The sequence below is a fragment of the Penicillium canescens genome (genome assembly GCF_028828765.1).
Source record: "Penicillium canescens strain IBT 15451 chromosome Unknown utg000006l_segment0_segment0, whole genome shotgun sequence".
NCBI classification, from domain to species: domain Eukaryota; kingdom Fungi; phylum Ascomycota; class Eurotiomycetes; order Eurotiales; family Aspergillaceae; genus Penicillium; species Penicillium canescens.
The window spans coordinates 1,874,281-1,895,268 of NW_026703968.1; the positions used below are offsets into that span (position 1 = coordinate 1,874,281).

A 20,988-nucleotide genomic window follows, 5' to 3' on the forward strand; every position below is an offset into this window, starting at 1 on the left:
GCAGGTTCAACCTTTCACTGGACAGTAACGATACGGAACCACTGCAATTCCAAACATCTATAAAGTAACAAAACCAACTTCAATACACTTCATACAGATTTCAACAGACTACAATAGTTAGCAGAAACTCTCAAAACCGAACCAAGATATAACTTACTGCCAATAACACCGTTAACGGGGATATCAATAGAAGTGGTGTAGCTAGCAGCTTCACTGAGGAGATAAACATAAGCACCACCAAGCTCCTGCACCTCGGCGAGACGAGGAAAACCTCCGTAATACTTAAGCTGCTGCTCCCAGTCCGGCTGCTGGGGCACCCAGTAAGTCATAGCGGTATTAACCAGACCTGGGGAGACACTGTTAACACGGATACCGTACTGAGCCCACTCCATAGCGAGGGTGTGTGTCATGTTACGGATTCCGGCTTTGGATGCACCGTATGGTGTAGAGGGGACACGCTAAAAAAGGATATCAGTAAAAAGGAAGAGTGGCTCAAAGAAGCCGGGATGTATATGTATACCTTGTTAGGCCGGTAAGAAGCCATAGAAGCAGTGAAAACAATAGAGCCCTTAATTCCCAACTTGATAAAGGCACGGGCAGCAGCCCGTGCGGTATAAAAAGCCCCGAAGAGGTTGACATTGAACAGGTTCTCGATCTCTTCCTTGGTAAAGTCGAGAGCAGCTTTGTGGTGGGTTCGGCCGGCATTGACGACCATGCCGTGCAATGCACCGGCTTCGGCTATGATCTGGTTGACGGCTGCTGTGATTGTTTCTTCTTGTGTGACGTTTGCATTCACAGCAAATAGCTGACCCGGGAATCGCTTTGACAGGGCGGCGAAGTCATCGCCAGTTTCACCAATGTCGATTGAGTATACCTTTGCGGCTCCGTTGACGAGGCAGCATTCGGCGATGCCGAGGCCGATGCCTCGGTTGGCTCCGGTGACTGTTTCGTTTAGAGGTTAGACACTTGGCTGGACTTGAGGATAGTATATTGGTACTTACTTGCGATGACCTTGGAGCCGAGGGTGACCTGGGTCTGCGGGACAACCGCGGAGGGGGTAGAGTCTGAAGTCATGATGAGGATTATGATATGAAAAGGAGAATTACTTTTAATGCAGCTTACCTCGAAAGGAGGTGGGATCCGCCTTAGTTATAGCTATTCTCCTACATTAAGATCAACGCAAAAGACCTGTACTGTCGCGCAAAATCCCCGGCTCGGGGGAGGCGGGGTTTGGGGTGGGAGACCCCCGAGACGAGAGCCACGATCGTCCCCTTTCGGGGCCAAAACGAGGGTTTCCGTCGAGGCGCGGGGTCTTCTTGCATATGAAAGCTATCGAGACCCAAATAATGTAGGAGAACTCTTCTGTATCCCGTTCAAACTCTTTTCATATCCATATCACTTTTCTACTTCACAAACTGTCTCCCTTGTTCACAATGGCTCTCCCCGCATGGAACCTACTCAAAGGAAAGACCGCCGCCATCACCGGTGGCACAACGGGCATTGGTCGAGCAATTGTCTTGGAATTTGTCCGTCAGGGATGCAACGTCGCAGTTAACCATCTCGCCTTAGACGACTCACACACCCACAGCCTCCTCGAAGAAGTGAAAGCCATTGAGAAACAAGGAATCAATGCAGGCAAAGTGCTCGAGCTCGCAGGCGACGTCACATCCCCAGAGACCAGCAGCAAGCTCATTTCCGAAGCCGTCAGCCAATGGGGCAAACTAGACATCTTCGTTGCGAACGCGGGAGTCTTCAAACAAGCAGAGTTCCTGAAGTGAGCTACAACCAGCAGAGCTCTCAACGGAAACATATGCTAAGAATACCAGAATTGAACCCGCTCTTCTAAACCACAGTGTCGACGTGAATATCAAAGGAGCCTTCTACTCCTGCCAAGCCGCAGCACGCCAGATGGTAAAGCAAGGCCACGGCGGCTCAATCATCGGAATTTCCTCCGTCAGTGCCCTGGTAGGCGGTGGCCTGCAGACACATTACACACCTACTAAAGCGGCGATCTTGTCCATGATGCAGTCTATGGCTATCTCGCTGGGTAAGGATCAGATTCGGTGCAATGCGTTGATGCCTGGCACGATCAATACGCAGCTCGCCGATCACGATATGAAGAATCCGACAAAGAAGGCTGCGCTTGAGGCGCGAATTCCGCTTGGTCGAATTGGGAGTCCCGAGGATATGGCTGGGCCAGCTGTGTTTTTGGCTTGCGAGGAGATGAGTCGTTATGTTAATGCTTCTGGGCTGTTGGCCGACGGGGGTATGTTTAGTAACTTGCAGTGATCTTGGGGGTCGCTGTGAAGTGAGTATATAGACTTTGTTTTGTTGGTTAGCCCCCTGGAGAAACATCGGATACCTAGAAGGATATTCACGCCTTGCGTATCAAACTTTTAGATATAGCCGAATTGACTAATGTCTTATTCCCGCATAAGGAGATTTGTGAAGTTGTGGCATCTTATCAAAAAAGCCGGATGAAGCTGACAAAAACATATAAACACCAAGAAAACTTGAAATACATATTTACAGTTATGGCTAGGGACTCATTACCCTGTTTATTTCCAAACAGAAAGTGAGCGCAGTGTACCATAAGACAAATCCATTGAATACTTCTAGTTCTGTGCCCTATTAACCCAAGTTTAAATCCCAAGCAACGCACCTTTAACATGACTCCCCAACTGAACCCTCCACAGCCGATGCTCATTCAAAGCAAAGATCTCACCATCCTTGCCAAAACAAAAGTTGGCACACCCACCATCAATCCTAATGCGCCCAAGGAGAACGCCACCAGGCGACCAAACATGAATTCCATCCCCACACCCACTATAAACATTCCCCTCAAGATCACACTTAATCCCATCGGGAATGCCATTATCAGTCATAGCAAACAACCGACGATTAGTAAGGAACGGCTGGCGATGATAAACCGACAGATCAAAAGCATAACTGTTCAACATCAGCACACACCCACCCAAATAGATCTCATAGGAAGCACAAACATAGAAGAAACTCGATGCGGATCATCCGTCCCATCACCATGGTGCCGATCGGTATCAGTAACATAAACGGTGCACTCATCAGGCGAAAAACAAACCCCATTCGGCCTCCCAAACCCATCAGCAACAGCGCGAATACTACGATCAACCGGATCAAAGCGATAGACCTGACACGGCAACGCGGGCGCAGGCCTATACCCCTGCTCGAATCCATAAATTGGATCCGTAAACCAGATCGACCCGTCGGAATGCACGACGACATCATTGACCGAGTTGAACGGCCGGCCTAAGAAATCACCTACGAGTAACTTGGACATGTACGGCGCTGTTGTTGACATGGTGTACAATCCGCTTGGCTCGGTTAGGGTTCCTTGGCCGCATATTAGGATTTCGTTGGGGCTGTAGTTTACGCCGCCGTTACCCATTGGGATTGGGGTTTCGAGTTCTTCGCATGTTACTGGGGTGGTTGATAGGTCGATGCGGGTGATTTGGATCTTTTGGTTGTTGTTGCTGTCGTTGTATCGGTTGCTGGTTATGAAGAGGTGATTTGTGGTTGGGATGTAGATGCCTGCTTCGTGGGCGAAGGGGTATGTGTCATTTTGAGATAAGAGTTGGAGGGTTGGGGAGTGGCCCAGGATGGAGTGGAATTTGTCGTTGTGAACTTGGAAGGTAGTTTCAGACATGATGCTCTCTATATAGAGTACTGTATGTGCTAAGGGAGAAAGAGGAGGATATCCGGTTAAAGGGGGGTTCTGGGGTGTACTCGTCTCGAGGCATATCCATATCCACCCCCACTCCCCCTCTCACTTCGTAAGATAGTCAAGTTGGCAATTTATAGAGACCGTTGGCCGCACCTACAACCGAAACCACATTCCCCAAACTACATATCTACAAAATATCCAATCCTCATAATGACCTGGCAAGAAACAAACCGCCACAAAACCATCCTGCGCGCCGCCGAAGCCGGCAAATACGGCGTGATAGCAGCAATAGCCTACAATATCGAACAAATCCTGGGTCTAGTCCAAGCCGCCGAAACCGCCAAATCCCCCTTAATCATCCAATTCTTCCCATGGGCAATAACAGCAACAGACGGCCTACTAGTGCGCACAGCAGCAGAAGCCGCCAAGCGCGCAAGCGTGCCCATCAGCATCCACCTAGACCATGCACAATCCGAAGCCATCATCAAGCGCGCGGCTGATACACTACCCTTCGACAGTATCATGGTCGACATGTCGCACTATGAGAAGGAGGAGAATCTCGCCAAAACCCGGGCTCTTGTTGAGTATTGCAATGCGCGGCAGATAGTGACTGAGGCTGAGCCGGGACGGATTGAAGGGAGTGAGGATGGGGTTATGGATACTGCGGGCTTAAAGGCTTGTATGACTACTGCTGAGGAAGTTGATGAGTTTGTTGGGACTGGGGTTGATGCGTTGGCGCCTGCTTTTGGGAATGTGCATGGGGAGTATGGGCCCGCTGGCCCGCAGTTGGATTATGAGAGGTGAGTTTTTGGCTCTTGGTTCTTTTTTCTTTCCCTTGGTTATTGGAATAATTGAGTAGGATGCTGATGCTGATGCTGATGCTGATGCTGATGCTGATGCTGATGCTGATTGTTGCTAGGTTCGAACAAATTCGTCAACAGGCTCGTGGACGGGTTCATCTTGCGCTTCACGGTACCAATGGCTTCTCGCAGGAGACGTTGAAGTATTGTGTTGCGGCTGGTGTCACCAAGATTAATGTTAACAGGCTTGTTCTGGATGACTACTATGATCACCTTCGCGCGAATGTGGGTAAGATGCCACACACTCAGTTGATTGAGGAGGGGATTCGGAAGGTGGCAGATTTGACTGTGAGATGGATGGAGATTTGTGGATCTGCTGGAAAGGCATGAGTGATGGTTTTGAGAGAAACTATTGTATATACTTGATTTTGACGTAACTCTGTTCCCAAATTAAGGAATGAGTTGAGTATCATTATAACGTTAACCCTAAGACCTTGTAGGTTCGTGCAGACCCCAGATTTGCTGTAGCTCATCTCCTAAGGACCGAACCGGCCAGCCGGTTCTTTTCCTGCATGATTCCAGTAGTTCTAATATAGCCTCTCGGGCGTGGGGTTCTTGTGTAAATATTCCAGCTGCGTTAAGATTAGCGTTCGATCTTTCTGCCCGTACTGGGATGGACATACCAATGAATAAAGCTTGTGATGACATGAGACTAGAGGCGTCGTCTTTCAAAGTCATAGCAATACCACAAATCCTCTCCACACAACGCTGGACGATAATCTGTCGCTCCAGATATTGTGTGAGCCCTCCAAGACTTGGTTCGTGGGCGATCAAGAGAATACGCGCAGCAGAATAAAACTGCATGGCAACAGCTATAAAGAAGGTTAGCTTCGAGAGCTAATAGTGAGGCAGATATCTCCAAGGTCAATACATACCGAATGCAGGCGGGCGAATCCAGACAGGACGGAAACTCCCCGTCTTCTCACGAGAGCTGGTAGGCAAAGGCGAGAACTCAATGGTCAAATGATCCCGCCAGTCATCAAGCATATCTCGAAGATACTTAGCCTTATCCAGCCGACGCTGAATATATCCTTCAACATGTGGGCCCTCCTCAGCACAATAATTGATTACTTTAGCAGTGATATACACGGCGCGCGCAGCCAGTTCGTGTGGTGACAATGCCGAGAGGGGCTTATGAGGAGTCCAGAACGTCAAAGTCTTGCGCTTCTCTCGGAAAGCAGCCCAGACATCCTGGCAGAGCCATGCCCACCAGACAGCGGCTTGTAATCCGCCTGATTCGCCGTGGATGACTTGAGATCTTTGAATTAGGAATACACCTTCGAGATGTCGTTCCCAATCGTTGGAGGAATTGTCTAGCATTTCATATGCTGAGATAATAAGGGCTGTTGAGAGGAGTTCCCAACTAGTCATGTAACTGGATTTCTGCATTGCTCTCTGCACATAGTGGAGGGTTTGGTAGTAGTATTGGAGGGCTGCTTCTTTGTTTGGTAGATCCTCATTATCCAGGCGGGGATTTAGGGACAGATGTCGACAGGCTAGGGCGAGAATGGCGTTTAATAGTCCGGCATTCCGTATCTAGTGATCGGGATTCAGTCTATCACTCTTTTGAAAATCATGGTCGACTTACTGCCAGATGTGCAACGAGCGTGGAGAATTGGCTGGTCGGGTCAAACAGATCGATCTAATAGTTGAGTTAGAATAGCAGATAAGTTAAGATTCGCAAGAAGTTACCACCTACCCATTGACTAACATGTTGTACAAAATGTTCAAACAGAAAATTTTCCCCGAGGCAGAAGCTCAATCGGCTCGCGGGACTGCCAGATGTGCTCCTCTTCACCCGCATTGCTGGACTGCGAAGGTGAAACAATGGAGCCCTGGCCCACAATCCCATTTACACGAGGGAGGTCAAGTACTTGTGTAGCTCGTTGCAGGGAAGTGATCTCTACTTGATCACCAGTTTGCGGGCACTCAAATGGGAGATTGTCATTCCCATATCCAGTCGGTATAGCTGGTACTTGCTGGTGATATCTGGCAGCATCGTTTGCCAACAGATCAAACCACCAACTCGCTGCCGCATTCACAGTTGGTCCAGGAGAGGAGAATGACCCGGTCACGGACTGTAAGATGTACGAGGCATTTGAAGGAGAAAGGTCGTTTGGATACAGTGCGACAGGACTTTGGTGGGTAGTCAAGTCAACACCCGCCAGGTGGCCATGCCTTGCATGGGGAGTTGGTGCCTGGGGAGCAGACAGTTCCTGAGATGTTGCCTCCTGAGGCTGTAGCTCCTGTGGAGGTAATGTCCGGGGGGACAAATCCCCACCACTACGCAGCGGACTTTGTGTATCCTGCCTCGCACGACTCTGTGCACTCTGCACCCTCGATCGAGAGGGCGAAATTGACCCATCAATAACAGTATCCAAGAAATTGCGACGAGGGACAGGCGTCGTTGCATAATCACACGAGCGATTATTCTTTCCACAAGCCCCACAAATCGGTCTCACCTCATCGCATTTGATGTGACGCTTGCGACATGTAAAACTGTGAGCGCATTTGCATTAATACAATACCGCACACTGGGCAATTAACATGTACAGTATCTCGGGCACGGCACGGGGGTTGAGCACCTGAGGAGTGGGGATTGTCTCTGGTAGAGGCTGGCTTACCATCCATTTGTTGTGCGTAGGCCGCGGCCTCGCGACTTGCGTGTGCGTGCGCGTTTTGCGGAGGCGGATTCTGTTGCCATGCTTGTGTCTGTTTCTGTGTGTCCATGTGAGTCAAGGGAGCTTTCGGGCTTCCGGTTGCAGGGAAGTGATGGTGGTTCCCCCGTCTCGAGGGTTGGAGTTGTGGAGATGGCCCACTTGATGTGTGTTGGAGCAATGACGGGGTCTGCTTGGTTCCCCGTAAAACAAGCAAATCGAAGGTATCGACCGCATTTTGTCAGGGATTTGCACTCCTATTGGTATGGAATTGACTGCTATGCCATTGAATTTCCAGTTGGATGCCGATCCCACATTTGCGATTTCGAAAAATTATCAAAAGCAAGGAGAGACAACCAGGCAGGTGACCGTGTTTGACTGAAGTTCCACGAATACTACGATGTCTAAGTGAAGAGTCCAAAATATAAGGATAATAACAATGTCAGGTAGGCAAGTGTCGCTAAACGATAAAAAAAGTCTATGTGCAAGGCATCCCAAAACCAAAGCGCTACTCCTCAGGTTCAGGAATCTCAGGGTCAGGGAAAGAAAAGACCCCATCAGCATTCCACACAGCCGGCGGCGAAAAGTCCTCGTACCAAAGGCCACCCAAGGCATTCGTATGAACATAACCAAAACGGAAGTATTCCAACTCATTTGGATAGGAGCGAGACCAAGAAAAGTCAGGCATTGGCTCACCATCTTTAGAGCGGAACGCTTGGAAGCGCTCGACGTCATTCACCAGAACGCTGAGACCGTCGGCATTGGATTCGATATCCGGGAATGCGAACACAAGGCTGTTTTGGTCGACAATGGATGGGGGATAGATTTTCGGTGGGATAGTACCCAATTTTGCGCCGTCGAGGAGGGCGCCTGGGGTCTGGAGGATGGAGTCGAAGCCCCAGCGGGCGATGCCGTTGATGAACAGGCCGACGAGGATACCCTGGTATAGAAGACTAGGACGGGTTTGAAGAGTTGTGCCAGGGAGGAAAACGAGGGAAAGGATGTAATGATGGATGCGTAGGTTCATGTGCGGGACGGCAACGAGCATGAGGATAACTGCGGCGAGGACGCCATAGATGCTTAGGGTGGGGAAGAAGCGGCCTTCGCGACGGAAACAATGCGCTTGGCCGAAGGCGATCGCGACGAGGGATCCAACGATGATGATCAGGGCAGTCAGTGCGCCTGGCTGTTGCTGGATATCGTGGGGTGTCAGGCGGGAGATGGGAATCCTGTCGAAGGTGTCGGTGTTCAAGGCACCGACCCAGCAGCCACCCAGCCATAGGACGGTCTTGTCCCAGTGCGCATCTAGATTGCGCAAGGTGTGTCGAACGCAGAAGTGATAGATCACGAAGCCCACAAATGCGCCCGGTAGGAAACGACCGAGCCCGATTGATATCAGGTCGTATAAGCTCCCGTTCGAGGGCGGGTCGGATGCCATGGCGACTTCAAACCATACAATGAAATAGATCGCGCAGTAGAAGGCCGGGGCAGAAGTCACAACCAATGACAAGAGAGTAGTCCAGATCAGTGTGAAGGCGAACAGCGACCAGCGAACATCCGAGCACTTTACCAGCTTTGCCTCGCTTGAGCCTGACGAGGTTGCCTCCCTAGTGAGCCGGAACGACATTGGGAAGCTCGAAAGAAAGTTGATACTCTCGATGCCATTCTGGACCACCGACCGGAAATTCCGCTGCTCGCCGGTGCGGTGCAGGATACCACATCCACCAGTCGCATCATCGATGACACCAGCATGCAGAGCCGACGCGCAAATCGACGAGTCGCCACGGTAGATGCCACTATTGTGGCCATCCAGCTTGAAAGGCATGCCACCAATGACCAACGGGCGGTAGTTATACTCCTCCGCACCGACAACATATGGCTCCAAGAGAATAGCCTGCGCACAACCCGAGGGACAGCGGAAAGCGAAAGACTGATCCTCAAAAGGACGACAAAGGTCCCCATTCATGCCACAATTTGTAGCATTATTCCTATATCAAGGTAAGCCACACAAACCAATCTCACTCAACAAATAAGAATAGAAACACACCATAGCCGATGGTGACACGACAGCTTAACAGGCTGCCCATACCCCAAAACATCCTGACCAGCAATAGAGGCCTTGAGCGAGAAAAAGAACACAACAATCCAAAAAGCAAGCCCACCAAAAAGCAACGCGATCTTCGAACCTCTTTTCGGAAATTTGCGATCTATCAGAAGCCCCGGCGCAGCCTGTAACCGTGGGAACCAAGGGTTGATGTGATACACATGCGGTGGCTTCGGGCCGCGGAGCCAGGCGCAAAACCCCGAGGGCGTACAAGAAAATGATGGATCGTACGCGCCTTTTCCCGTCGGTATTTCCATGCCTTGGCGATCGGCGGGCAGGAGTGGGATGTCGCCCAATTCTAAATCGAGGCTCAACTCCTCGCTGTCGCGTGCGTCATGTTCGTCTTTGAATGGTCCGATCTCCTGTAAGGGAGACTCCAGTGCAGTTGCAATTGCCTCGCCTGCCCCGGCTCTATCAGAGTAGTCAGGCTCTGGTTGCGACTGCATTATGAGTCTATTTTTCTTAGTGTTCAAACATCAAAACAGCCAGAACGTGTGGAATTCCCCTGTCTCATTTTGTCGGAGTTGGGTCCGATTTCTTGGCTTTTAGTCATCCGATCAGGATGGCCCTTCACCACATGGACATCCTCCATAGATCCCAGGTAACCTATGAGAGATATTCATTGTAAGCTTAGTCGCAAACATTAGTACTTTGCCTGTAGATAAACTGTGGAAAGCGGTACACAAAGGACAGACCATTCCCAAAATTAGGATTGAACTCAAATCCAAGGTCCAACAAGCCGCATAGGCTGGGCATTTACCTTGATACCCAAACAATTTCTCGCAGACTTTATATCATCATACGCGAAGTATATCCTTCCAAACATCTCGTAATAACCTCGTATCGAACCCCAATAAACTTTTAACACATCGTGGCAACCCTGCAAAGTCAACAGCCAACAAGACCACAATATGATTGGCAGACATCGTATCTAATCAAATCCAAAGCTACCAAAGGAAGCTGGTCAAAAGATAAAGATTGTGCATTGTAGATAGATTTTAAAAGAGAGATCAAAAACCAAATGTGCAAAGCACCAAAAAAAATATCAGTCCACCCCGGGTATCAACATAAGTCGTAATTCGTTGGCCTTCAAATCATGAGGGAGAACACGACGAGAAAGGAAAAGCAAGGATATCATAAAATGATGGAAATCGCGATGTTCAATGGCATCTGGCGCATCCAACCAAATAGAGAAAGCATTTCTTGTAATGACTGTGCGCAGACCTCATATCTCATGCGAGTTTAATTAGACGGCAGAGCGACCCCAGCGACGGCGGCGACTATTGGATATGTTAGTACTGGTATAGGCACACCAGTGAAAGACATGAATCCACTTACGTTCCATCAGTGGTAGAAGGGCGAACACGGAAGGTAAACCAGATACCCTGGATTGATTGTTAGCATCCACTGTTTAATAGAAGATATAGAACGCAAATACTCACCACAAGCCCAGAAACCAACCAGATAATAGCAGAAAGGAAGCTGAAAGCCTCGGCTGCCTTCCAACGTCCACACATCTGCTGACCCCTAAAGTGCCAGGACCAGATACTGCCGCAAGGCAAGTGACGGAGCGTATCGACGAGGACACCGAAGGCAGCGAACCAGGCGAATGAAATGAGGACATCCACTAATATTTCATTAGTATCAGACCTCAAGATGATGGGTGTTGCATAGCAATTAAACTATGGTAGGAAGCACATACAAGGCCAAGAGAAGAAGCCGGATGAGAATGGGATCAGCCATATCAGGCCTAAGAGTATGGATAAGCCGGCGATTACTTCGGTGTAGATCCATCGCGACTGGGGCCACCAGTCGACATCAGCATTGGAGTTGTTGAGGTCGGCGAGGTAGTGGCCGATTATGCCGGCGACAACCTGAAGAATGTTAGTTATGATTTTTCAGAGATGGTTATATGGTTGGGGGAAGAGTTAGGGGTATATACAGCCGCAAATGCAATTTCCGCGACGCGGAGGATGATAGACACGAGGCGGGAGATGACAGGCATGATGAGCTGTCAAGCAAAGCGTGCGATGAAGATCTTAGGATCAGTAAATATGATATGATATGATCGAATCAAGGGTTGTAATGTGTCAAGCTCTGACAACTGTAGCGTGGGCAGAGAAGTATGTGGGGGAAACCGAGAAGCTATATAACGCGTTCACGAGGGTGTCGCACAGACAAGCAAACTCCCAGAAAGAGGGAGAGAGACAGCGTCTTTAAAGCAAGGGCCAAAGGTGTAAAAAAAAAAAAAAAAAAAAAAAAAGCGCAACAAAAAAAACCCAATAAAGTAAACCCAAAAAGTACCTAAAAAAAAGCACAGCTTCAGGCACGACCTAGTGTAGAGCCGATCCAAGGCTGTGATGTCAGATCAATACCAGATAGAGACACGCTCAACCTGAGGTCATTGGTCCAAACAAACATATCGTGAAAACGTGCCCAACCAATTTCCAGACCTGTGGACTGACCGCTGCGGACTGTGGCTGAAAATACATGTAGCAGTCTAACGAGTCTAACGATCCGCAAGGAGGGTGCCCACTGTACGGCTTAGACTACATACTCTGTACTGTATGCATCGCCCTTCAGACTCTTGGCAGGCTATGCTGGGCATCCCTGTCTTCCCCAGGACCAGCCTTCCACCCGACAGGATGACGGAGTGTATCTGTGTATGGGATATGAGCTGGCATACGAGATGAGCAGGGGTGTGGCATTCTGTCAGTGGCTTTTTTTCTCTCGCTTTAAGGGTGGGATGGGCAGCCCAAAACAAAACACAAAACACTGCCGATCATTGTGCTATTGGTGATAGTCCTGATTTGGTCCAGGGTTTGGGTCGGGTTCCACTTGGGCGATCGTTGCAGCCTTTGACAGGTACATAGACGTTCCTTCGGTAATTACAGTGGTTTCTTGCTGTTAGTTTGTACTTGAGGGTACTGTATCCGGTTTCGAGACCTTGCACCTCTGACGACATTAACTTATATTAGGTCATATGACCTTCAACTTTCAGCCCTATGACGTGGGGGCGATCTCCATATTACAGTATGATGTTCTTCACATGGTTATGGTCCGGAGCTATTACTGAATATTACTTAGGATTTGATTGAGATAGGACTGTTATGCCGATTAGCCGTTCTTTCTAGCTACGCTCGGCATACGGATCCAAATGTGTCGAGGCTCTAGGCAGACATACTCTAGAGAGGTAGGCACAGAATGATATTAGAAACATGCAGACTCGATTCAAATTTTGAATGTACGCTTGAAAGTTTATTACTATGAATAGCAACGGCCGCAGCAGGAAAGGTATCCCCACAATGGAGAAGCCAAGAGAGAAGATCATCAGAATGATGCTGCCTGCAAGGTCCCTCGAAAAAATTAGAAAGAAAATTAGTACAGACCGCCCACGCATAATGACATCCCCCACACCTGAGTCAAACTAACATCATCACTTCGCAACACAAACTAATAGAAAACCTTAGACATTCTTCTGATCGGGCAAATGCCATGCCATGACATCGCGCCACACACCCTTGGCACCAGTCTCGATAGTATCACCATGACACGGAATCAAGCGATCAAAATCCCACTTCTCAATACGCCTTACAGACTCATTGAAAGCAGGCCGGTTCTTCGAAGAAAGAATATACCAAGCAAACCGTCTCTGCCAAGTAGCAGGCGGCGCAGTAGACATCAACGGCAACAACAACTTGGTTAAAAAATTCAACTTCGGCCCCTCAGGAATCTTCGAGTACTGCTCAGTGGCAGGCAAGTTAAACAGCATATCGGCCTCGATGACCGTGCGCGAAGGCTTATGCAAAAACACCAGCTCGCGCGAGCCATGGCCGTGCACATACTCGGTGTCAAACTCCGCATCGAACTCATTCGAGATAGACCGCGGCAGCTTATCCTCCTTCTTGAAGATATGCTGGAACTCGGTATCCGTGTACTCGGGGTTCGACTGGCGCTTCTCGAAGAGGCCTTCTGGTGCTAGGATCTCCGCTTGCGGGTATGCCTTCTTCCAGGGGGTGAGGTGGAGGTGGTGCTCGAGGTCTGGGGCGGCAATGTACTTCACATTGCCACCGAGGGATTCGACTGTCTCGCGGACTTCGGGTGTGAGGCTGACGGGCGAGAAGACTGCGAGGGAACCGGTGGAGAGCTTGACTAATAGGTAAGGAGTTGTTAGCCGCTGATCTTTGATCGAGACATACTGTGCCTGTGCTTTGAAATGGTCCACTCTTGCTCGTGTCTATCTCCCGGGTCTGGATGTGGTATGTGTGTGGGGGCAGGAGCGCTGGTTCTGCAAGGGTGAACTTACCCAGTGTGCCTCGTCCGCCGAATTGCAGGCGGCCGAATCGCGCGAATGGCAGGCTCATTGTAACTATGTCTGGCGTCACATGGCGGATCACCATAGTCGCTGCTGGATTGGCTGGGAAGAGCTGCGGCATTATGAACTGTATGCGCGTGGGGTTCTGCTTTCTTAGCTCGAGAGCTTTGCTCCCTGGCGTTGGTGTCTCAGTGATGTCTTCGTAGAGAGTAGATCTCGGATGTAAAATACTGATCAGAGAAATGGTAAGATGTATAAAAAGTACGAGGCAAGCTGTGGCCAGACCTCAATGATGACGTTATGTCAACTTATTTGCCAAGGCTCCACTTGGGAGCCCGCCAGGTCGAATTGTTCAGCAACTGATTACTAATTTTATATTGGATTATTTCATATTTATGTTCACTTGATTAATGCATTGGTCTATAGAACGCAAAAAGGGGTATCAACAAATTCTAACTCATGAGATCATTGCTCGTGCCTAGACCCAGCTCATGCCGGTTTCTCCCTCGATCTCTTCGCGATGAGGGATGATTGGCTTCTTGATATTAAACACCTTGATGAGTTGTTCCCACGTTTCGTAATCCAAGCTGAACACAGCCTGGTGTTTTTGAATTCCATGCCTTTGGGCTTCACTAGGCGCATAGGGTTTCGCGGGGTCTATCGAGCTGGGTTAGTTTCTCATCACATGGTTCTACAAGCAAGGCCACTCACGAAGCGTCGGCAACTGGCGACTATCTGTGGATATACCGACGGTCCCATCACGAACCAAGAAACTCACGTAGAACAGGTTTTCGACACTTTGTCCAAATGAATCTGGGTCGATGCAGAAGGCGAACAAGGGGATTCCGCCGTCGTCAGCAATACCACACTCGTCGAACACCAGTTGGATCTGGTCCTCGGTGGGATTTCCGACATCCGTCAGCTTTCTCTCGGCTTCCCTTTCACGTTCTTGCTGGGTGTCTCCTAGCAGCTTGTTGATATATGAACATGTCGTTGTCAGATTGACGCTATCCTGCTGACCGAGATCATGCTGTTGCAATTCTGTGGGTTTCACTGCCAATTCCGGATCGATCGCTTCTCGTGCTTGACGCTGGGTTATTGCACGCACACGTTTCTGCACCGAGAGCGGGCCCAATAACCACCCTGACACGACTGGCCTGGCATTATGTGGGAAGCAGGCCATCTGACCCAGGTAGTCCCAGTTCATTGCATCGCCTTCGTCTTCATCGCTCGCATATGGGTCGCGCTGGCTTTGGCGAGGTCGTCCTCGACGCCCTTGCGTCCCGCGTGGTGTACTCGTTTCGCTGGTAGGTTCGCGGCGCATGAATGATATACACTTCGAGACAAACTCATCGACGTCGATTCCAGCGGAGGCGTCGCCAAGGGCAAGCTGGGCGGTTTTCTTGTGCGATAGGTCTGCAGCGTTAACCAGGAGGCGAGAATCGATCGTAGCGTCAGAGGTCTGCTTCACTTGGACGAAAATCTCATTTGCCTTTTCAACCGTCTTGAAAAGACCGTCATTTCCAGATTGCATGAACTCGCCTCGTGAGTCTATGTAGAACGGGTCAGAATACCTTGCCTCGAGTCAGGGATCAGATAAAGCTTACCGTTCAGTGCTCTGTTTAAATCCCTCAGCTCTCTCCGCACGCGTCGCCGTTCGTCGGCATCTTGATCTGGATCATAGTATCTGGTATCCCCGTTGCGTTGAGATGGCGGGGGTCCTCGCGACTGAATATTAGAATCGCGGTCTGTGAGTCGAGGTCGTTTGCTCAGACGCGAGGGTGCCATCGCGGCTTGCGTCCGCTTGTTGGTACTTTGTCGCCGATTTTCTTTGTCCGAGGCTGATGTTGGTGATGAAGGTGGATTAGGCGTGAGAGAAGTTGCTTCGTCCCGATGTAGAGCAAAACGAGCCATACTCAATCAGCACTCTATAGTACCAAATGAGATGACAAAGAAAAAAAGTAGAGAGGGATTATGAGGCTCGATGTAAATTATGAATGAAGATCACGGTATTCTGACGACAATATCAAAGCCTTCAAACACTTGGAAATGATAAGGTCGCGACCATTGACTTTGGCGAGGCGCGTCGCGTTCCATCACGTGACCCGTCGTCTCCCCGCGGATCTTATCTACCATGACGCACCCACTTGCTGTCTCCAGATGCAAGATGGAGGCCTTCACCTTTGCCATATCCACTGACGTGGATATTCCAATTCATGTCAAGATGTATGCTACTTCCTGCTGTTTGAATGGTTCACATATTAACAAGCTCGCAGTGGCTCGTTGGAGGGAAAGCAGAAAAAGATCCTGGATTCAGTCCTCAACGAGAACCCCGAACTGCAGTTTATCGCTTCCAATCAGGACCCCGCCTCCGACTTATACGCAACGGTTCAGATATGGTCGGACTCAAAGCCTATGGGTGTGCCAATGCAGACCAAATACAAGTCCTTCAAAACCCAACGAGTATGGAATGAATGGTTGAAGATGCCCATGTCCATTAAGGACGCCCAACGCAACTCTCAGCTGGCGATAACGCTATGGGATCTGTCGCCATTGGCTGCTGATGGTGTACGCCATGTCCCGTTTGGCGGTACCACGATCCCACTGTTCGACAAAGATGGGAAGCTGAAAATGGGGAAACAAAAGTGCAAGGTCTATCTTCGACGGGAAGCAGATGGCGATGTCTTTACGTCTACCCCGTTCACTCCAGCGCCCAAGCGCCGGAAAATGAGAGCCCGCGATCCTTCTGAGCCGTCAGCTGAAGAGAAAGAGCTAGAACGAGTCGAAGTCCTGATCAAGAAACACGAAATGGGCGAGATCCCACGTGTTGACTGGATGGATCAACTACTTTTCCGTGAGCTAGAGAAGCTGAAGCTTAATGCGGAAGATGCGGCTCAAAAACGTGCTCTTGAACTTGAGGCTCTTATGAAGAAGGATCCCAAAAGACAAGACAGGAACGACGATTCTGACGAGGAAAAGCCCGATGAAGAATATTTCGATATTTACGTCGAATTTCCACGCTTCGATCACCCGATCGTCTGGGCTGATCATGAATACCCTCCTCCGCCAATTTCATCTTATCCTCAGAACGGACCTTCCCATCCCAATTCGACTCTGAAGCCTGTCCCGGAGGTCCATTTCGGACCTGGTATTCAACGCGCTGACCCTTACAGTGTCATTCGAATATATGATCCGGAGTGTGGTCAAGTCGCGAATCCCTGTGAGGACAAGCACCGACGTCTGATTCGTAGTCATCGGACGGGCATCCTGGATCGAGACCTGAAGCCGAACCCCAAGATTAGGGACGACCTCAGCATGATCATCTCGTATGAACCCACACAGGAGCTCACAGCCGAGGAGAAGGATCTTGTGTGGAGATTCCGATACCATCTTACGCGCGAGAAGAAAGCTTTAACCAAATTCGTCAAGTCAGTCAACTGGAGAGACGTTGGGGAGTCGCGGCAAGCCATCGAAATTCTTCCGAAGTGGACCGAGATTGATGTTGATGATGCTCTGGAAATCCTCGGGCCCACTTTTGATCATCCTGATGTTCGATCATATGCTGTTGAAACACTCCGAAAGGCTGATGATGAAGAGCTACTTCTATATCTACTTCAGCTAGTGCAGGCTTTGAAGTATGAGGAATCTCCCGAGTACAAAGCGGAAGATGCTGATCACGACTTCTCACTTGCCAACTTCCTGATTTCGCGAGCGGCCAATAACTTCAAACTTGGTAACTACCTGTTCTGGTATCTAACAGTGGAGATCGATGATGCCGGCTCAAACATTCTTCCCGCTCAACGTCAGCTGTTCGTACGGGTTGCATACTACTTCATGGCCGAACTAGAGAGAGTTCATCCAGAGCACAAAAAGACACTACTGCGTCAAGCGGAAATGGTGACCGTTCTTTCGAAGGTTGCCAAAGATGTCCGACTTTCGCGGGAGAACAGACCTGTTAAGATCGACATGTTGAAAAAGTTCATTCGTGATCCTGAGAATGACCTGATCACTATCGATCCCCCATTGCCATTACCATTGAATCCTGAGGTTTCAGTTGTTGGATGCTACCCCGAGGAATCTAACGTCTTCAAGTCCACGCTTTCCCCTTTGCTTATGACGTTTAAAACTTCGGATGGTCTTCGTTATCCTATGCTCTTCAAAGTCGGCGATGATCTTCGCCAGGATCAATTGGTCATCCAGATCATTATCTTGATGGACCGTCTTCTGCAAAAAGAAAACCTCGATCTGAAGTTGACCCCTTATCGCATCCTTGCCACCAGTCCGACAGCCGGTGCGGTACAATTCATCCCCTCCATTTCTCTCTCTGCGGCATCCTCTAAGTACAAATCCATTCTCGCTTACTTGAAAATCAACAACCCGGATGAGAACGAGCACTTGGGCGTTCGCAAGGAGACTATGGATACATATATCAAATCATGTGCCGGATATTGTGTCATAACGTACCTACTTGGCGTTGGCGATCGTCATCTCGAGAACCTACTTCTTGCACCAGATGGTCATTTCTTCCACGCCGACTTTGGTTTCATTCTCGGCCGCGACCCAAAGCCTTTCGCACCTATGATGAAACTTTGCAAAGAAATGGTTGAGGGCATGGGCGGTACATCTTCGCCGCACTACCTGCAGTTCAAACAATACTGCTACACTGCTTACACTACCCTACGCAAATCTGCCAACCTGATCCTGAACTTGTTCAGTCTGATGGTCGATGCCAACATCCCGGATATTCGAGTTGAGCCCGACAAGGCCGTCTTGAAAGTCAAGGAGCGTTTTCACCTCGAGATGACGGAGGAAGAGGCCATTCGTCACTTCGAACAACTCATCGCTGATAGCGTGAACGCCATCTTCGGCGTTGTCATTGACCGTCTGCATGACTTTGTGCAAGGCTGGCGGGCGTAGACTCACATCTATGATCTTCAATTTTGTCTCTAATAGATACCTGTGACAGGTTTTCGGAAAGCCCATTCCGCTGATCTTGCCTGGTTTACACCGTTGCTTTCCAAGCGGACAGCGTTGAGATGCATATGGAGTTATGCGGGCTGGTGAATTTTCCTTTTTATGTAACATGGCGCAACACGGTGCATTTACAAACCAGGATACCCAAGCAATAATTTATCATTTAGTCGCAATCAGCTAGAAAACAAAAAGCTAGTTTTCTTCACGATGGCCCTAGTCAAAGGTCTAGACTTTTCCTTACGAGACCCAGGGCTAAACTTCCATATTATAGAGCAGGTGACATACGGAAACTGGAGAGGGATATACGAGAGGCCATAGTTCATAGCCTGCAAATACCCTAACTGGCCAAGCCTCCCGAGGTTGTCCCGAATAGGAAGACTGTTAGTCACAGATATTACGTTTTGCGGAAGCCGCCGCACTCCGTTGAAGTACACTGCCGATGCGCAATAATTCTGTTATGATGTATAGATCGATTGACGAAAAGATGTGCATTGCACGGATTTTATGCTGTTCTCCCCTAGTCTGGATCACGGTAGGTGAGTAAGTAAGCCCCGGTGTCTGGTCAGACTGACATCAATATAGAACTATACGAGACGGCGATCTTAGTGGCTACTCTCAGACTGAAGGGGTCGGGAAATTGAAGGTGGATTACGTTGAAGAAATAGGTTTGTATGGGGGGAAGTATACCTCCTGTCTTCATACTAACGTTACAAGTAACCTTCTTACTCTACCTCGACTAAGGAGCGATTGAACGCCACCTAAAGCGGTAGCAACTAAACCGTATTAAAATAAAAGAGCAAGCATAAGTCTCAGAATTTCCAAAAATAATACTCATGTCCCATGATCAAGCACAATATTCCACCAAGCTCTAGCCCAGACCTGACTACCCCCTAAGCAACGATTAACTTCCTAATTCACGCGGCACTACCCGTGATCTAGCCTCCTCCCTTCCAATCCTGTTTAACGGATTCCTCCGCATAACACACCAAGCATGAATCATAGTCGGAAAATCCTCTCACTGACTGGCCCGGCACCCAGCCATAACATACTCACATGATGAAATCCGCGGGGCTTCCACTTATTTTCCCGGACTCAGGGAGGCCTTAGTGGCGTGTAGGGGTTTCCCTCGCGTTCTTTGGGTAGTGGAGAAATTATATTCGGGATTTGGTTAGCCTGGTGGGAATAAAAAAGATATTTATCTTTCAACCCTCGGACTATATACTCGTTAGTGGAAGGTTCGTATTTCTATTGTTCCATGATTCCTGCCCCCGGGGCTACCTACTCATATTACCTCTAATAACTATACACTCCGACGCAAACAATCCCTCCTGGGTGTCCGAAGTCTCATAAATGGAGCATATAATCAATGTCACAGAGGCCCAACAACCAAAAGCTACACCAACCCACCACAGCGAACCATGCACACAAGATAAAATGGGGTCACCGGCCGTCTCACAACTCAGTCATGACTATTCCTTGATACAGTCGAGTACGCCTGAGGCTCGCATTTCCGATTGTAAACATGATATCCAGGCAGCTCCCGTTGTCGATGTGCGGAAATTCGCCAATCCGGCACCGTTGGGCCTGTGTGCTTTTGCACTTACGTCTTTTCTTTCGAATTGCATTAATCTTAATGTGGGTGGTATACAGGCTTCTGGGATTAGTGTCTCTCTGGCTTTGAATTATGGGGGTATTGCTCAGGTTTTGGCTGGCATGTGGTATGTTCAGTGCATTTCTTGATATTATATTTGATGTCGTTTTCCTTTTTTTCTTTCGGGGTTTGGAGTAACAATTTTAGGGAAATGGCTGTTGGGAATACCTTTGGTGCTACGTCTTTCTGCTCCTATGGCGCCTATTGGATTACGTTTGCTCTGATCTCGGACTTTGATCCTGTCGATTCTGCGAAGGATACGGGTGGAACTTGTCAGAATGAAACATTAATGGGTTTATTCATGCTGGTAAGTAGATCCTTATGGATAGATTCGAGACAGTTCTGATGATTTTGTGAATAGGCCTGGTTCATCTTCACTACCCTAATGCTCCTCTGCACTCTGAGGTCCAGTCTTGCGATGTTTCTCCTGTTCTTCTTCCTGGACATGAACTACCTCCTACTTGGCATTGCACATATCCAGTGCAGCTCCCACGGCGAGGTTCTGATTGCAGTTCAAAAAGCTGGTGGACTGTGTGGTATCTTTGCTGCGTTTGCCGCCTGGTGGAATGCCTTCGCTGGTATCGCGGATACTAGCAATGGCTTCTTTACTGTACCTCTGGGCCATTTCCCCTGGTCACCTATCGTTCACGCTCACCGGGCAAAGACGAAGGAGGTATGATCATTTTATAAGACTGGTATAGAAAACAAAAAACAAAGTTCCCTTCCA

At 49.1% G+C, this 20,988-nt stretch overlaps 11 protein-coding genes across 11 annotated transcripts; 4 read left to right on the plus strand and 7 right to left on the minus strand.

The window, feature by feature from the left end:
- Positions 1–100: 100 nt before the first annotated feature.
- On the minus strand, positions 101–1,074 carry N7446_009678 (uncharacterized protein; the record flags this gene model as incomplete). The annotated part of the gene is made up of 4 exons (XM_058518423.1): positions 101–108; positions 158–458; positions 521–942; positions 1,002–1,074. The coding sequence occupies 4 exons, from the start codon at positions 1,072–1,074 to the stop codon at positions 101–103; spliced, it is 804 nt and encodes a 267-aa protein (XP_058369211.1).
- A 359-nt stretch (positions 1,075–1,433) lies between these two features.
- Positions 1,434–2,289, plus strand: N7446_009679 (SDR family NAD(P)-dependent oxidoreductase; the record flags this gene model as incomplete). Its single annotated transcript, XM_058518424.1, has 2 exons — positions 1,434–1,774; positions 1,827–2,289. The coding sequence occupies 2 exons, from the start codon at positions 1,434–1,436 to the stop codon at positions 2,287–2,289; spliced, it is 804 nt and encodes a 267-aa protein (XP_058369212.1).
- A 353-nt stretch (positions 2,290–2,642) lies between these two features.
- N7446_009680 (SMP-30/gluconolactonase/LRE family protein) lies at positions 2,643–3,682 on the minus strand (the record flags this gene model as incomplete). Its single annotated transcript, XM_058518425.1, has 2 exons — positions 2,643–2,949; positions 3,003–3,682. 2 exons carry the CDS (start codon positions 3,680–3,682, stop codon positions 2,643–2,645), a joined length of 987 nt encoding a protein of 328 aa, XP_058369213.1.
- A 228-nt stretch (positions 3,683–3,910) lies between these two features.
- N7446_009681 (class II fructose-bisphosphate aldolase) lies at positions 3,911–4,890 on the plus strand (the record flags this gene model as incomplete). The annotated part of the gene is made up of 2 exons (XM_058518426.1): positions 3,911–4,500; positions 4,620–4,890. The coding sequence occupies 2 exons, from the start codon at positions 3,911–3,913 to the stop codon at positions 4,888–4,890; spliced, it is 861 nt and encodes a 286-aa protein (XP_058369214.1).
- Positions 4,891–4,986: 96 nt separating this feature from the next.
- N7446_009682 (Zn(II)2Cys6 transcription factor) lies at positions 4,987–7,264 on the minus strand (the record flags this gene model as incomplete). The annotated part of the gene is made up of 6 exons (XM_058518427.1): positions 4,987–5,132; positions 5,184–5,372; positions 5,436–6,096; positions 6,149–6,202; positions 6,294–7,059; positions 7,185–7,264. The coding sequence occupies 6 exons, from the start codon at positions 7,262–7,264 to the stop codon at positions 4,987–4,989; spliced, it is 1,896 nt and encodes a 631-aa protein (XP_058369215.1).
- A 431-nt stretch (positions 7,265–7,695) lies between these two features.
- Positions 7,696–9,993, minus strand: N7446_009683 (LCCL domain-containing protein). Its single transcript, XM_058518428.1, has 2 exons — positions 9,265–9,993; positions 7,696–9,205 (listed from the first exon to the last, which is right to left on the minus strand). The coding sequence occupies exons 1-2, from the start codon at positions 9,765–9,767 to the stop codon at positions 7,726–7,728; spliced, it is 1,983 nt and encodes a 660-aa protein (XP_058369216.1). The 5' UTR covers positions 9,768–9,993; the 3' UTR covers positions 7,696–7,725.
- A 452-nt stretch (positions 9,994–10,445) lies between these two features.
- On the minus strand, positions 10,446–11,338 carry N7446_009684 (MARVEL domain-containing protein). Its single transcript, XM_058518429.1, has 5 exons — positions 11,264–11,338; positions 11,024–11,195; positions 10,764–10,948; positions 10,660–10,706; positions 10,446–10,601 (listed from the first exon to the last, which is right to left on the minus strand). The coding sequence occupies exons 1-5, from the start codon at positions 11,324–11,326 to the stop codon at positions 10,568–10,570; spliced, it is 501 nt and encodes a 166-aa protein (XP_058369217.1). The 5' UTR covers positions 11,327–11,338; the 3' UTR covers positions 10,446–10,567.
- A 1,449-nt stretch (positions 11,339–12,787) lies between these two features.
- N7446_009685 (uncharacterized protein) lies at positions 12,788–13,757 on the minus strand (the record flags this gene model as incomplete). The annotated part of the gene is made up of 2 exons (XM_058518430.1): positions 12,788–13,473; positions 13,628–13,757. 2 exons carry the CDS (start codon positions 13,755–13,757, stop codon positions 12,788–12,790), a joined length of 816 nt encoding a protein of 271 aa, XP_058369218.1.
- Positions 13,758–14,033: 276 nt separating this feature from the next.
- On the minus strand, positions 14,034–15,668 carry N7446_009686 (non-structural maintenance of chromosomes element 4 family protein). Its single transcript, XM_058518431.1, has 3 exons — positions 15,244–15,668; positions 14,348–15,187; positions 14,034–14,293 (listed from the first exon to the last, which is right to left on the minus strand). The coding sequence occupies exons 1-3, from the start codon at positions 15,548–15,550 to the stop codon at positions 14,115–14,117; spliced, it is 1,326 nt and encodes a 441-aa protein (XP_058369219.1). The 5' UTR covers positions 15,551–15,668; the 3' UTR covers positions 14,034–14,114.
- Positions 15,669–15,803: 135 nt separating this feature from the next.
- Positions 15,804–18,553, plus strand: N7446_009687 (phosphatidylinositol 3-kinase VPS34; the record flags this gene model as incomplete). The annotated part of the gene is made up of 2 exons (XM_058518432.1): positions 15,804–15,862; positions 15,913–18,553. 2 exons carry the CDS (start codon positions 15,804–15,806, stop codon positions 18,551–18,553), a joined length of 2,700 nt encoding a protein of 899 aa, XP_058369220.1.
- Positions 18,554–19,960: 1,407 nt separating this feature from the next.
- N7446_009688 (acetate uptake transporter family protein) lies at positions 19,961–20,940 on the plus strand (the record flags this gene model as incomplete). Its single annotated transcript, XM_058518433.1, has 3 exons — positions 19,961–20,328; positions 20,409–20,568; positions 20,623–20,940. The coding sequence occupies 3 exons, from the start codon at positions 19,961–19,963 to the stop codon at positions 20,938–20,940; spliced, it is 846 nt and encodes a 281-aa protein (XP_058369221.1).
- Between the last annotated feature and the right edge of the window lie 48 nt (positions 20,941–20,988).